The sequence below is a fragment of the Bos javanicus genome, chromosome 16 (assembly GCF_032452875.1).
Source record: "Bos javanicus breed banteng chromosome 16, ARS-OSU_banteng_1.0, whole genome shotgun sequence".
Classification (NCBI taxonomy): Eukaryota; Metazoa; Chordata; class Mammalia; order Artiodactyla; family Bovidae; genus Bos; species Bos javanicus.
In genome coordinates, this window is record NC_083883.1 from 61,494,657 (window position 1) to 61,511,059 (window position 16,403).

General features: G+C 37.8%; 1 protein-coding gene across 5 annotated transcripts in view; it reads left to right on the forward strand.

The window, feature by feature from the left end:
* Nucleotides 1-16,403, forward strand: part of AXDND1 (axonemal dynein light chain domain containing 1) — a 78,885-nt gene that overhangs the window by 43,118 nt on the left and 19,364 nt on the right. For 4 of the 5 annotated variants that reach the window (XM_061383328.1, XM_061383327.1, XM_061383329.1 and 1 more), the window contains exons 19-22: nucleotides 2,457-2,653; nucleotides 3,667-3,763; nucleotides 6,068-6,205; nucleotides 14,569-14,679. In XM_061383328.1, coding sequence (XP_061239312.1) covers nucleotides 2,457-2,653; nucleotides 3,667-3,763; nucleotides 6,068-6,205; nucleotides 14,569-14,679 — 543 coding nt within the window. The remainder of the gene's footprint in view (nucleotides 1-2,456; nucleotides 2,654-3,666; nucleotides 3,764-6,067; nucleotides 6,206-14,568; nucleotides 14,680-16,403) is intronic. The other variant, XM_061383331.1, reaches the window with a different exon arrangement.

The following is a 16,403-nucleotide window of genomic DNA, read 5'->3' on the forward strand; positions in this document are numbered from 1 at the left end:
ATAATGTAGTTAAACTGAATATAAAACTTGCAAGATTATATATTTCTCAAGAAATTGTATATATCCATATTAATCTATATTAATTGGTATAAGTATTTAAAAATGGAAAATTTTTATCTTTATTTCATTCACCATTCATTTTTCTTTCTGATCCACTTTCTTCCAGATATTTTTTGTTTGTTTTTTTCTTTATATCTTTACTTCATCTAATCTGTGCTGCTTGGCAGTAAAACCGATCTTCAAAGATTTTTTACTGTGTATCTCTATCAGCAAAAAATCATTGAACAATTCATTTCTAACTTACATGTGAGACTTACTCTATTGACTTTTTTTCTACATTGTAAAATATATATGACTAGTCAAAAGAGATGAGATGAATAATATTTTAAAATTATTTTTAGTAATGATTTTTAAAAAAACTGATGTGATCAAACAGGCTTCATAATTTTTTTTATAAGCACAGGTTAATGCTTAGTGACAAAGCCATCTGAAGGTCTGCTTCTAAGTTCAGTTTACTTTGTTACTTTTTTTTTAAAGGACTGTCATTGCTAAAATAATAGCTTGCAAAGAAGCGATCCAAATTGAAGAAATTCATTATAGTAAAATTTTCCATCTGCCATAATGTCAGTCAGTTGTTTTTATAAACATGAGACAATGCAGCATTTCTTTTTTTAAACAAAAGATTGGCAATCAATTGAAACACTTTATTTGTAAGATTTTAAAACAATTAGAAACTTATTTCCAGATTTTCAAGTATATGAATTTGAGAGTTTTAAAAAGTGAGCCATATATCATTTTCAGCAACAAAATCAAACCAAGATGGAAATCCTTCCAACTGTCCATTTTCAAAATGACTGCTCTATAGCATAAATTTATTTTGTGTGGGTGCAGTTAAATCACTTCACTTGTGTCCAATTCTTTGTGATGCTGTGGATCATAGCCCACCAGGCTCCTCTGTCCATGGGATTCTCCAGGCAAGAATACTGGAGTGGGTTGCCATGCCCTCCTGCAGGGGATCTTCCTGACCTAGGGATTGAACCCTCATCTCCTACACTGGCAGGCAGGTTCTTTACCACTAGTGCCACCTGGGAAGCCCAAATTTCTTTCACTCATTGTTAACATCAATTTTATATATTAAAAATAATTTTGGCCATGCCATGAGGCATGGGGAATTTTAGTTCCCCAACCAGGGATCAAACCTGTGCCCCTTGCTTTGAAAGAATAGAGTCTCAACCACTGGACCAGGGAAATCCCAACATCAATTATATTTTGAAGGGTTGAATTGTGATTTTTTTTTTTTATTTTTTTAATATCAGCTAGGAGATGGCTGTTTTGCCACTTGTCATCCCTGAAAAGATCAGTAAATTTGAAACAAGCGTGCCTTTTTATAAAACACTTCATCTTAAAATTTCTCCTAAGAATTTGGTATCCGAATCACAATAAATCTGGTTTATTATAAAAATCATTTTCACTCTCCATCTAATTAAAGAGAATGATTCCGTATCTTTGTGAAAGTAAAAGATATTCTTCTGTGTTTAATTTATTCTAATTTTAAATTCATCTGTGAAGTATTGCATGACCTTGTTTCTGTCATTTAGTCTCTTTAATATAGGTTTGAAATGAAGATAACAAATATGACTGTTTATTTCATAAGCATGCTTTAAGGACTTATTAATATTTTATGTAAGCAAAAATGACAGTATCATTCAGGCCATTGATGTATGAAAGAAAAGTTTAGAGAATTAATTCTCTAAGAAGAATTAGTGTAGTTGAGAAGCAACAGGGTTTTTGTGGGGAAAATATCTTTGACTTGTGAAAGGTAGTAGTCATTTTAACTCTTTCTCAGGAAGAGTTGCCCTTCCCCTAACTCTGCTGCTACTGCTGCTGCTGCTAAGTCACTTCAGTCGTGTCCGACTCTGTGTGACCCCATAGATGGCAGCCCACCAGGCCCTGCCGTCCCTGGGATTCTCCAAGCAAGAACACTGAAGTGGCTTGCCATTTCCTCCTCCAATGCATGAAAGTGAAAAGTGAAAGTGAAGTCGCTCAGTCGTGTCCGACTCTTAGCAACCCCATGGACTGCAGCCTAGCAGGCTCCTCCGTCCATGGGATTTTCCAGGCAAGAGTACTGGAGTAGGGTGCCCCCTAACTCTGGTCCTCACTAAATCCCCTGATGGGCTTGATTTGATTGAAGGGTTGGATTGAGTAGATTAGATTCATTAGTTTGGTTTGACTGATTTAATTTGTATCAGCTCCTCACTAAAGCCTATGGTCCTCAATAAGGCCTGACACTGTTCCTCACAAAGACCTGACTCTGATCTAAGGATTTAATCGATTGGATTGATGTGATAATTGATTCGTTACAAAACAGTTCTATTTTAAACTTTATATGGTTTTTGCTGTTTGATTTATTTTAAGTGGGTCATTTATATTATAATCTTTTTTTTTTTTTTTAACAGATGGATGAATTGCATATACCCATGATTCAGTGGATGGTAAATTTGCTGATTTTAATGATACCTGACTTTCCTGATCCAGATATTCTCATAAGTCTGGAGAATAGTGCTGAAAAACGTGACCTTGGAATTGCCAAGTTAGAGCTAGATGCAATGGCCCTGGCAAAAAAGTTGTCCCAATATTCCAGCTATTTGAGCAGGTGAAACTATCTGGTTATTGTATTATTTCTGTTGAAAATTAAACATGGCATAAAGCAGAGGAAAAACACTATAAATCAACTATACTCCAATAAAAATTGAAAAAAAAAAGCAGAGGAGAGAAGGGCAGTTAGTAGTAGCAATAAGGGATTGTTTTAAAACCCTGAAAGAAATACTAGGTCAGTTTTTAAGCTAGCTTCAACACTGTCCTGTTGGAATGTGAAATTTTGGTGTTTTCTTAATTACTTTAGAATTCCTTTGAAAACAGTGTTAGCATAAGCAGGATAGGAAGTGTATATGTATGTGGGAGTGAGAAGTAAAACAAAAAAAAACAACAAACCAAACCAGCTGCATAAATAAATTACAGTTTTGCACCTATTGTGGGGGGAGTAAGTGTAATTTGCATATGTAATTCCATGCAAAATTGAATGTATACTTTTATATGTTTTACTAAACACCAACCAAAACATATTTTAAAAAAGCAAAAAGTAAGGAACTTTCCTGGTGGTCCAGTGGCTAAGACTCTGAGCTCTCATTGCCAGAGGCTTGGGTTTGATCCCTGGTCAGGGTCTAAGACCTGTGTCTTAGATCCTGTGGTCAGGAACTAAGACCCAATGCAGACAAATAAATTTTTTTAAAAAGAGGGAAAAAGCCTTATATCTGAAAAGCTAGAAGATTCCCATCGAACGAAGAAGATGTCTATAAAACTGTACTTTATTAACTAGGAAGCATACTGTCACTATGATTACTTCAGATTTGGGAAGTTGCTTTTACAATTTAGCCAGTTTTGCCTTCATTTCCATTCAGTGTTGCCAGTGGTTGAACATGACTTGAAAGGAGGGGAGAAGGAGGATGGGACTGAGAAACTGAGCAAGAAACAAATTATTCTGTGGTCAATCAGTAGCTTAATTATTATGGTAAACTTCCACTGTATTTGGATTTATAGGAGAAACCAGCAATAAAAAGGTGATGCTCTGTATGTGTGTGTGTGTGTGGTTTTTTTTTTTTTTTTCAGTTGTTGCAAAGAGCTGGTAGTAGCTATGGCTGTGAATAAAGCAAGTCACTTAGAAAAAAATCCTGATAAGGAGCTTAATGAAGTGGAGAAGATGAAGGTAATAACTCTATACTCCCCTTACTTTTGCTTTGTTTGTTTTAAGTAGACTTTTTGGGCATAATTGCTTTACAACAAACTGCACATACTTAAATGTGCAATTTGATAATTTCTAAAATGTACATACACTTGTAAAATAATCACTATGATTGAAAAAGGAGCATATCCAACAAGCTCAAAGTTTCCTTGTACCCCTTTATAATCTCTCCTTACAGCCTTGTCCTGTCCCAGGCAACGTCTGATCCACTTTCTAACCTCAAAGATGAGTTTTCAAGTTTTAGAATTTATGTCAATTGAATCATACAGAATATATACGTTTCTTTGTCTGACTTCTTTGACCAAGCAGAATTATTTTTAGATTTGCACTGTTGCTTTTGTCAAAATGGCTTTTTAGTGCTGAGCAGTATCTCATTGAATGGAAATACACCATTTATCAACCATTCTTTGCTGATGAACGTTTGAATTATTTCCATTTTTTTATTATTACAAGTAAAGCTTCAATGGATATGCACATACATATGCACCGCTTTCATTTGTCTTAAATAAGTATCTAGAAATGGTTAGGTCATATGGCTTGCGTTTGTAGCTTTTTGAGAAACTGTCTTCTACGTTCCTGCCAGCAGTATATGAATGTTCCAGTTGTTTCACACCCTCACCAAAATTTGATTCAGACAGTGATTTCAATTTTAGACATTCCAGTAAGTGGCTCGTGGCATGCCATTGTAGTTTTAATTTGCATTTCCTTCATGATCAGTGATGTTGAACATCTTTTCTTGGGATTATTTGGCATTGCATCTCCTTTGGTGAAAGGTACAAAGCTGCTAAGAGGGTAGATCTTAAAAGTTATCACAAGAAAAAAAAATGTAACTATTTGAGGTAATAGATGTTAACTGAATTTGTTGTGGTAATCATTTTGCAATACATAATATATCAAATCATTATGTTGTACATATTAAACATGTGCAGTGTTATACATCAAGTATATATCAGTAAAACTGGAAAAGTGCTAAAAAAATACAATTGTTTTATAATTTGGTTACTGGTTACTTGATATGTTTAAGTCGTTACAAGTGAAATAAAATTAATAAACTGTTCATGGAAAAAAGGCAAAATATCTGCTCAAATCTTTGGCCTTTTATTATTGGTTTGTTTTGTTATCATTGAATTTGAAAGTATATTATATATTCTGGATAAAAGTCCTTTATCAGATGTGTGATTTAGAAATATTTTCTCTCAGTCTGTGACTTCCTTTTCTTCTCTTAACAATGTCTTTGAAAAAGGGGAACTTCTTAACTGATGAAGTCCAATCTATCATTTTTCTTCTTTTATGGGTCTTCTTTTGGTATTGTTATCTAAGAAAAATTTTGTATAGTAACATCTGAAGATTTATAGTTTTAAGCTTTGTGGGTTCAGATCTGTGACCCATTTTGAATGACCTTTTCTGGTGCCAGATATGGGTTGAAGTTCACTTTTTGGCATTTGGATATCCAGTTGTTTAGCACCGTGTGTTGAAAAAAACTACCCTTTCTCTATTCAGAAGCCTTTTCATCTTTTTAAAAATCTGGAGGGCACAGCAGCCCACTTTAGTGTTCTTGCCCAGAGAATCCCCATGGACAGAGGAGCCAGCAGGCTACAGTCCACGGGGTCCCAGAGAGTCAGACACGACTGAGTGACTAAGCACAGCACATTGATCGTATATATGGATATTATTCTGGATATTCTACTATGTTCTATTATCTGTATGTCAACATTGTCACCATTATCAATTTTGTTTGGATTGCTATAGTTTTATAATGTTCTGAGATTAGTAATGTAAATCCTCCAAATTTGTTCTTTTTCAAGATTGCCCAGGCTATTCTAGGTCCTTTGCTTTCCATATGTGAAGTTCTTAGAATTAGCTTATCAATGTTTCCAAAGAAACCTATTAGGATTTTTCTTATGATTACATTTTATCTATTGATTAATTTGTGGAGAACTGACATCCTAACAGTATTGAGTCTTTGGGCCTGTGAAAATTATATATCTCTTCATTTACTTAAGTTCTTTATTTCTTTCAGCAAAGTTTTGTAGTTTTCAGTATATAGGTCTTTGTAAGGTTTATTCCTATGTATTTTATATTTTGGTACTGTTACAAATTATATTATTCTGTAATTTCAATTTCTTATTATTCTTTTGTAACAGAATTATCATTGATTTTTAAAATTTTTGATTTTATTGGAGTATAGTTGATTTACAATGTTGTGTTAGTTTCAGGTGTACAGCAAAGCGATTCAGTCATGCATATACATGTATTCATTCTTTTTAGGTGTTTGTTTATGTATTTTTGGCTGTGCCGGGTCCATGTTGCTGCACACACAAGCCTTCTCTAGTGGAGAGCAGAGCTACTCCTCCTTGTTGTGCACAGGCTTCTCATTGTGGTGGCTTCCCTTGCTGCAGAGCTCAGGTACTAGGCATGCGGGATTCAGTAGTTGTGGTGCCATGGACTTAGTTGCTCCGTGACACATGAGATCTTCCCAGATCAGGGACTAAACCCATGTCCCCTGCTTTAGCAGGCAGATTCTTATCCACTGGACCACCAGGAAGTCCCTATTCATTCCTTTTTAGATTCTTTTTTCTTATAGGTGATCACAGAATATTGAGTAGAGTTCCCTGAGCTCTATAGGATGTCCTTGTTCATTATCTATCTTGTATATAATAGTTTGGGTATGTTCATCCCAAGCTCTTGATTTATCCCTTCCCCCCATGTTTTCCCCTTTGGTAAGCTTGTTTTTGATATCTGTAAGACTTTCTGTTTTGTAAAAGTTCATTTGTATCATTTTTTAAGAATGATTAAAAAAATTTTTTTAATTAGATTGCACATATGAGTGATATGATATTTATCATTCTCTATCTGGCTTCACTTAGTATGATAATCTCTAGGTCCTTCCATGTTGCTGCAAATGTCAGTAATTCATTCTTTTTATGACTGAGTACTGTTCTATTATATGTGTGTATATATATATGTATCACATCTTTATTCCTCTGTTTATGGGCATTTAGGTTGCTTCCATGTCTAGGCTATTGAGCACAGTGCTACAATGAGCATTGTATCATGATTTTTAAAATATATTTATTTCATATCTTGTGACCTTACTGAACTCACTTATCCCTGCTAAGAAGTTTTTTTTTTTACCCTAGATTCCTTAGAATTTTCTATGTACATAATTATATCATCTGCAGATAAGGACAGTTTTATTTATTTCTTTCTAGTTTACCTGCCTTTAATTTCTTCTTCTTGACTTCTTGACTAACTAGAGTCTCCAGTACCAGACTGAGTAAAAGTGGTGAGAACAGACATCCTTGTTATAGTTTGGGGGAAAGTATTTATCCTGTCGTCTTTAAGTATAATGGAAGGATGGAAGGTGTAGGCTTTTCCTAGGTGTCCTTTATCATATTGATGAAGCTTTATTTTTATTCCATGTTTGTTAAAAATCTTTTTAGAGTCAGGAGTGAATGTTGAATGTTGGATTTTATCAAATCCTTTTTCTGCCTCTACTGAGACAGTCGATGAGTTGTCTTTTTTAGTCTTTTAACATGACCACTAACATTGATTGATGTTTTATTATTTATTTATTTATGACTGTGCTGGGTCTTCATTGTGTGCGTGGACTTTCTCTAGTTGCAGCGCACAGGCTGCTTTGGTGGAGCACAGGCTTTAGGACACACAGGGTCAGTAGCAGTGCTTGGGTTCTCTAGTTGTGCATGGGTTTAGTTGCCCCATGGGCATGTGGGATCTTAGTTCTCTGACCAGAGATCAAACTCATGTTCCCTGCGTTGGAAGGCAGATTCTTAACCACTGGGCCACCAGGGAAGTCCCTGATTGATTTTTGAATTGAATATTAAATGAACCTTACGTTCCTGGTATAAACCCCACTTGATCATGGTGTACTATCTTTTTATATATTACTAAATTCAGTTGGTTGAAGTTTTGTGTAGAATTTTTGCATTGATGTTCTTGAAGATACTGATTATATATTAGTAGTTTACTTTGTTTTTTAGTATTTTTGGTTTTGATATTAGGGGTAATGTTAGTCTCTTAAAATGAGTTAGAAAGTGTTTTTTACTCTTCTATTTTATAGAGCAATTTGTACAGAATTATAAATTATTTTTTCCTTAAATGTTTGATATAATTCACCAGTGAAGTCATTTAGGTTTGTGAGAAAGTTTTAAGTTACAAAGATAGAGTTATTCAGATACAAGGCTAGCCAGTTTCTCTACTGGGTATAAGGAAATTTCCTTACTGCATATAGGGCTATTATATCTTCTTGAGAGAGCTCCTTAGCTTTGGTCTTGTAAGGAATCTGTAATTTCATCTAAGTTGTCTAATTTATTGATGCAGAGTTGCTCACATTATTCCCCATTATCCTTTTAATAATTATAGGATGTCCACTCTTGTCCCTGTTATTGAAAATTTGTATTTTTTCTCTTTTTTTTCTCATCAGTCTATAAAAAGATTTGTCTATTTTTTTGATCTCAAAAACTTGATTTTGCCTTTACAAATTTTTTTCTATTTTTTTGTTTTGCTAATTTCCACACTGCTCTTTATTATTTCCTTATTTCTACTTATTTTGGGTTTAATTTACTCTTCCTTTTCTTGTTTTATAAGGTATGGTGACTCAGTTGGGTAAAGAGCCCGCCTGCAGTGCAGGAACTGTAGTTTGATCCCTGGGTGGGGAAGATCCCCTGGAGGAGGACACGGCAACCCACTCCAGTATTCTTGCCTAGAGAATCCCTGGACAGAGGAGCCTGGCAGGCTGTAGTCCATGGGGTCGCACAGAGTTGGTCACTACTGAAGCGACTGAGTACATGCACATAAAGTATAGCTGAGCTTATGATTTTGAGACCCGCCCATAAACAGTAGAATGGATATTGTATTATGCTGTATCAGGACTGGTGTATAGAATGTAGTCAGTTTTCTGTTCTTTGGTCTGTTTGATGTTTAAATGGCTGTTCTCATTAAATTCTGTGATTTTATGCTCTTCTGTATGTGTAATAGATCTCACAGTTTTTTAAAAAATGGATTATAACAAAATTTTATGTGTAATATCTTACTAATTAATTTAAAAATCTCTAAGAAATGGAGAATTTTAGGAAAATATACAGTAACATTAATTTTAGAAGGATAAAACTGGTCAGTTTTCAGAGAAGAAATTGATGCATTTGTTGAAAATGAACCTCAAAATTTTGCCTGGACTCCATAGATGTGTTCAGACTTTGAAGGAGCAGGTAATCCCCATGCCAGTTTAAGAGCATAGGTAATGATTGAACTTCTCCCCAGTTCATTTCATATAGCTGGCAAAGTTTTTTTTAACCCCAGTAAATTATAGGAGAAATAGTGTTAGTGTTAGTCGCTCAGTTGTCCCTGACTCTTTGCAACCCCATGGACTGCAGCCCACCAGGCTCCTCTGTCCATGAGATTTTCCAGGCCAAGGATACTGGAGTGGGTTGCCATTTCCTTCTCCAGGGGATCTTCCCAACCCAGGATTGAACCTGGGTCTCCTGCACTGCAGGCAGATTCTTTACTGACTGAGGTACAAGGGAAGTCAAATGAAACTACAAATGAAGTTTAGGAGAAATAAACTTCATAAGTATAGATGCTAAATCCAAATTTTAAAATAGCAATTCCATTCAGTAGAAACTGAAAATAATAACACTATGAATAACTGGCATACATGTCAGGAGAGTAAGAATATTTTAGTATTTGAAATATGTTTTTATAGGTATATTTTACTTCTCATCTAGGAACTGAAATGTCTTTTAGTTTTGTTTCCGGGAAGACCTCAGAGGCATTGTTTCCAGCAGATTTGTGTGCCTCTGAACTGAACGGTCTCTTGGATCTTGTAGCCCTTATACTGTGCATCTGAAGTGTGCTCACATGTTCTCAGGCCTGCTGCTACCCACCCAGATGTAGTGAATATCCTGGTTTTGGTAGGCTGGATCTGCCATAGATGGTAGTAGGGACTCATTGGCCTGTTTTGTTATACACCTTATTTCTCATTTACTTAAATGGGATAGAGCTATGTGATGAGACCACATTTTCAGATAAGGGCGATTTTAGAATGAAGATTCAGGGTACTTTGAGGTATATCTCCTCATTAAAGTTAAAGCTATAGAGGGGACTTCCTTGGTAGTCCAGTGGTTGAGATTTTGCCTTTCAATGCAGGAGGTGTGGGTTCCATCCCTGGTCAGGGAGCTCAAGATCTCATATGCATCAAGGCCAAGAAACCAGAGCATAAACAACAGAAGCCATATTGTAATAAATTCAATAAAGACTAAAATTAGTACACATAAAAAAAATCTTTAAAAAAATGTTAAAGCTATAGCAATATGGGGGAGATGTTATGGTGAGGGGATCTTGGGGACTTATATAAAGTCATCCAGGACATTCTCTGGTGGTCCAGTGGTTACAACTTGGTGCTTTCACTGCAGGGTCCTGGGTTTGATCCCTGGTCAAGAACTAAGGTCCTGCAAGCTGCATGGTGCTGCCAAAAAAAAAAAAAAAAAAACCCGTATTAGGTTTTATGAGAGCTTTGTGTAGTGGACCATTCACAGCCTGATTCACCCCAGCCCCTGACTGGAGGTCCATGACCTAACCATCTCTGAGAACCTATCCTTTCCACCAGGCTAATTTGGTCTTCTGTTAAGCTCTTTCTCATTTATTTACTATCCTTTTGCCAACAATTTCAGATTAATAAACTGGGAAGGTGTTATCAGAAAAGGCTGAGGATCTGCTCTTCCACCAGAAGACTTTAATTGGTCCTATGCTCGGGCCTTTTTTCCTCCCAAACGCATCTGTCCCCTCTTTAAGCCTGAGGCTGAGGCCGTTCAACAGGTGCATCAAGCTAGTTTATGGCTTAACAGCCATGCACCTGCCCTGGAACTGCCTCAGTACTCATTATTTTATTTTTAAATTAATGGTTAGTTCCCCTCTCATAAGGGTTATCTTCATTTCAAATTCATCCCCATCCTGACTACTACTGTCTTCCCCTCGTCTCCTGGACAAGGGTATGTGAATCTTTATGACATCAGACTCTGGAACTTATATGGCCTTATGCATATCCTACAAGGTGAAGAGTAGAAGATGATTCTCCAGAGAAGCTTTCTCTAGTGTGGGCATACTGTGATGCTGTGTGGCTTGTAGCACACCCCAGCCACATTCCAGCCCTTGAAGAAGAACATATTGCCAACCCAAAGGACTGATATTTGACCTTAATGATGGTTTCCCACAATCTGGTATTTCTTGGGCTCCTTCCTGATAAATGTGAGAGTTGCATGATGCTGGACTGGTTTCTGGATCAGGAGGCCTCTTAAATCAGCATCCTCTGGAGTTTGATCACTCTTACTGATGGTTCATACTCCACTTTACCATAATAATCCCCTACTTCATGAAGTCTTGGGAATGATCTAGTTCCCCAAGACCATGAAGGCAGTGCAGCAACTAAAGACCCTATTTGCCTCCCATCTGATCCTGGTGTATTCATTCAGACCTCACCCAGCTGGGCTGCCATCTTCCAAGAGGACTCAGTTCTTGGGATTCTTACTTCTATGCCTATTTCTGAAAAAAAGATGATCTCAGTGCATATCAGCTGCTTCACTTGGGAATGAGACTTGCTTATGCTTTCATTAGCTGTTTAGGAGCACTATATCAAAGAGTCCTGGCATCCAGTCAGACTACAACACTGGGTCCACTACAGCTGAAGCAGCTGCTGAAAACCTAGAATAAGCCAGATAGATGTCTTTTTTCAAGTGTGTTAGGTTGGTCATCTATAATGTGCCAGGCGTCTAGATTTAGAGTAACTGATGCCTTGGGGTTTGTTCATAATCTGAGCAATCAGGAGATTACCTGGAAAGATTTCTGAGATAACCTTCAGCAGGCCAAGACTGGTGGAAGACACACACTGACCAGCACCCGATAGTTCTGAGAACACGTGGGAAGGAACAATCCTTTCAATGCCAAAGAAATACCTACCATGGTGGAAATGAGAAGACTTCTGGCTGGTGCCCTTCAAACTGACTTCTGGCTGCAATTGATGCCATTCTTTCTTGTCGTGCCCTGTGTAATCTATCAAGATCCTGCTATCCACCTTGGGCCACAGTAACCTTTATGTTGCCCAAGATGCTACTGCCAATTTGAGGATTTGGGCCTCTGAAAAGAGTGTGACTTTGAAGAGTGGTGCTGGAGAGCTGCCTCTTGCAGTGTTCCAGCAGGTAAACTCAGAGATCTCAGCTTTGTTACCCTTTTGGGGGGACCTGGAGATGATGGATTCTTAACAACTGCATTACCACCGTAGACCCACCACTTATAGCCTGTGGCCTTTTGTTCTTCTGTTTTTGATCCTCTACAATAGACTTTACATTTAGGACCTTCTCCTTCTCCCCAGACATGAATTTTAGTCTTTCACTTCACATCAGAAGCATTTATTAACAGCCCTGAATCAGATGTTATCAGAATCAGAGTATTGATGGAAGGAGATCCATGTGTATTGATTGGCAACCGAGCTATCTCCATCTAGCTCATCAAAGGTGGTGTTAAAGGTTTTTTAGGGAAACTTCCTTGACTCTATAGGTAGCCTTGAAACTTTTATCAAAAATTCGTATTGGGACTTCCCTGACAGTCCAGTGACTAAGACTCTACACTCCCAATGCTGGGGCCTGGGTTTGATCCCTGGTCAGGGACCTAGATTCCCCATGCTACAATGGAAAGATCCCGCGTGCCACAACTAAGGCCCCATGCAGCCAACTAAGTAAATACATATTTTTTAAAGACTCGTAGTGATATTTTCCCACCAGATGTTCTATGGTAGTATTTTCAATGTCTCAGAAGTTTGTAAGAAAATGACTAGGGTCTGCTTTATAGAATGCAATTCAGCTGAAAATAGTTTATTTCTCATGGATGGTGAACTAACTCTGAAGAACTAAAACTTTTAAAAGGTCATTACTATTTTCAAAATTGACAAATGTTTTTGTTCTAGGTATGATAAAGTTAAAATATGCATCAAATTTTGCGGCTGGAAGGATCTTTAGGGGCAGTGGTATGATGAAGGCTCAGGCTGCCTCACAAGAGCTGACTGTGCAGACCTCTTCCCAACTCCGCATTCAGTGATAACATACTAAATTGATGACTACCATTGAAATTGCCCTATGAGAGTATATATTTTGGTTAGGGATCCCCCCCACAAATAAATATTTTACCAGCTCCCCAGTACATAGGGGTCATCTAGAGAAACCAACAGCTTCATCTGTTTTTAATAGATGAAGACTATTGAGAGTTTACTCAAGAAGCCACAACCAATTAGAAGAACTAAGGACTAGAACCCAATACTTTTATCTCCCTTGTTTGATCCTCTTTTCTGATATGCAGTAAGACATTGACCTAACTCTTTGAATGCAAAATTTAAACTTAGTGATGTTAACAGAGCTGTGGTAAACTTATTTGTCTGAAGAGGCTTCTATTCCTTATTTATAACACAAGGGTTTGGATTAGATTAAAAAAATTTTTTGGCTCTGATTTTTCACAATAATTCCACAATAAAAGTTTAATCACGAGAAAAATATGAGGCATATTACTGCTTTTTATGGTTTGCTTCAGAGAAGGCAATGGCACCCCACTCCAGTACTCTTGCCTGGGAAATCTCATGGACGGAGGAGCCTGGTAGGCTGCAGTCCATGGGGTTTCGAAGAGTCGAACTCGACTGAGCGAATTCACTTTCACTTTTCACTTGCGTGCATTGGAGAAGGAAACGGCAACCCACTCCAGTATTCTTGCCTGGAGAATCCCAGGGACAGAGGAGCCTGGTGGGCTGCCGTCTATGGGGTCGCACAGATTCAGGCACAACTGAAGCGACTTAGCAGCAGCAGCAGCATGGTTTGCTTCAAGGACCTAAAGTGGGTGATTATTTCCCCACATGGTAAAATTTCTTTTTTTTTTTGATGGTGTGAATGACCAAATCCCCTTCCCCAGAGAAATAATGCTTCCTAGTTCCCTCTGCTTTTTCCTCACTAATAAGGAATAATGCATCTTTTAAACACTGAATCCAAAGCTTAGCTGGTAGGAGATCTTAGTAAAGGTAGTTTTTCTGTTCCCTTTGTGGGAATAAGACCTGCTGTGGACCAATCGTGTTATCTTGATAGATAAGAGATGAGTTCCTTTTCTAAAAAAGTGCTTCAACTCTATTCACTCACTTTATTGGGGGCAGGAAAAGTAATACTTTTGTAATGGTTAAGAGCCCTGTCCACCTGGATTAGAATCTAAGCACAGTACGTAAATATATACGTGACCTTGAGTGAGATATTTAACTGCTCTATTCCTCAGTTTCCTCATCTTAAAAAATGAGGCTAGTAATAGTCTCATAATGAGGATCGAATGAGTTAGTAATGTGGATGCATAGAACAGACTGCTACATAAGTGTTTGCTGCTGTTATTGTCATGTAATTGACCCTGGTCAGTTGCATAACATTTATTGGGACAAGTCATTAGACCTTAGTAAATCCAACAGCCTTTCTGCCTCTAATTTTATAGCAGTTCACTACTTGTCTCATTTCAACCCAGATCCCAAACCCTGTTGATAAGAGATGATATGATTTAGGTCTATATTAATAGAAAATCACTTCTGCACAAATCTTTGAACTGAACTGATACAAAGTTAATTGAATGGAGTTATATTTAGAGGAATTACTCTTGGCAGTTCCTCAGTAGGAGTAAGTGAATAAATGAGTTGGTATAATCTGATTTTTTCTGTTTAGTGATTATCTTTTGTCTCTTCTCAGAAAGAATGTTATGATTGGATCACCACATCCTCTCACCTCCTTTCTGGTCTCAAAGGCAGAAAAATTAAGTTACTGACACATGAAGAAAAACAGCAGCTCCTTGGAGAAGAGGTATTTGCCGTACATTAGCACTGGTCGTCATTCACGCTTTTCCTGTATTTCAATAGATAAGAGCACCTTGACTTTTTCCAACCAATGTTTTGAATCCTCATTCATTTACTCTATGAGAATTTGGGTTCTGACCAAGAGCACTGGCAGCTCTTCTCTCTTCTAAAGAAGAGAGTCCTCACCCAAACATCTCTCTTCACTTTCTTGGAGGGTGATTTTGCCTCCTAGGATACGGCAACGCACTCCAGTATTCTTGCCTGGAAAATCCCGTGGACTGAGGAGCCGGACAGACTACATAGTCCAGAGGGTCACAAAGAGTGGGACGTGACTGAACGCGGCACAGCACGTTACAGAGGGGAGCTGCCTGCCACTCCCTGAGGCATCTCCTCAGACTTCTCTGCTGCCCACACCCCTCCTTCTCCACTTAGCCTCAGTCTTCCCATCAAGGTCATGTCTTCCTTTGGGTACTTAATCTCATGTGCATTGTCTTCTTTCTTTAGTATCTTTAATGCCTGCCTCTCTAATGATTCCATTTTATCAATGTGTTCAGTTCAGTTCAGTTCAGTCGCTCAGTCGTGTCCGACTCTGCGATCCCATGAATCGCAGCACGCCAGGCCTCCCTGTATTAGCAATCTATAATCACGGTCTCTCTTCCATCTGAGAAAATATGTCCCTTGATTTTTCCTCCTCCTTTACTACTTCTTTCCTTCCTTCCTAGCACAATCACTTTTCTTAAAACTCTATGTAAAGTCCCCCAGTGAGCTTACTGTCAGATCCAGGTGTCTCCAATCCCATATTTAACCTGACTTCTCCGTAGCATTTGATACTGTTAACCATTCACTTTTTTGGTCATCTCTCTTTGCAAGACAAAAACTCCGTCTTTCTCCTACTTCTTTCTTTTCATGTAGTCTTCCACCTCTGCCTGCCTCTTAAATATTGATATTCTTTCCTTGGCTTATTTTCCCTCTCATTCAACACTCTCCACATTGCTATGTTAATCCTGTAGTTTTAACCACCTGTTAACTGAGGATCCCAAGTCAATGAATATCATGGACCTAATGGCTTCCCTGGTGGCTCAGCTGGTAAAGAATCCACCTGCAATGCGGAAGACCTGGGTCAATCCCTGGGTTGGGAAGAGCCCCTGGAGGAGGGCATGGCAACCCACTCCAGTATTCTTGCCTGGAGAATCCCCATGGACAGAGGAGCCTGGCAGGCTACCGTCCATTGAGTTGCAAAGAGTCAGACACAACTGAGCACACAATGGCAGTCACAAACATGTATTTTTACTTCAGTCTGATGGAGTTCGTCTCCAGCAAAGTCTGAAGAAGCTCCTGTTGCTATTGGAGCCATAAACTATACAGGTGTGATCTGATGGCATATATGTCAATGCTCTTGGGTCTAAGAAGGAAGTTTCTGTCTATACACTTGCAGGACTTCTGTTTTACATTTATTTAATTTTTTTTTTTTTTTTAATTTTGGCTGTACTATGTGGCTTGTGGGAGTTCCCCAACCAGGGGTTGAACCTGGGCCACAACAATTAAAGCTCTGATTGTAACCAGTAGACTACCAGGGAACTCCTTATTTTACATTTAAACACTGAAAAAAACACCATCTTTCTAAGTTGTACACCCTTAACAAATTCTCATTTTTTTCTTTGCTGCCCAGATCTTGGCCAGAATTATTTTGAATTAACCACCAAGTGATTTCATTAACATTATATATCTTAA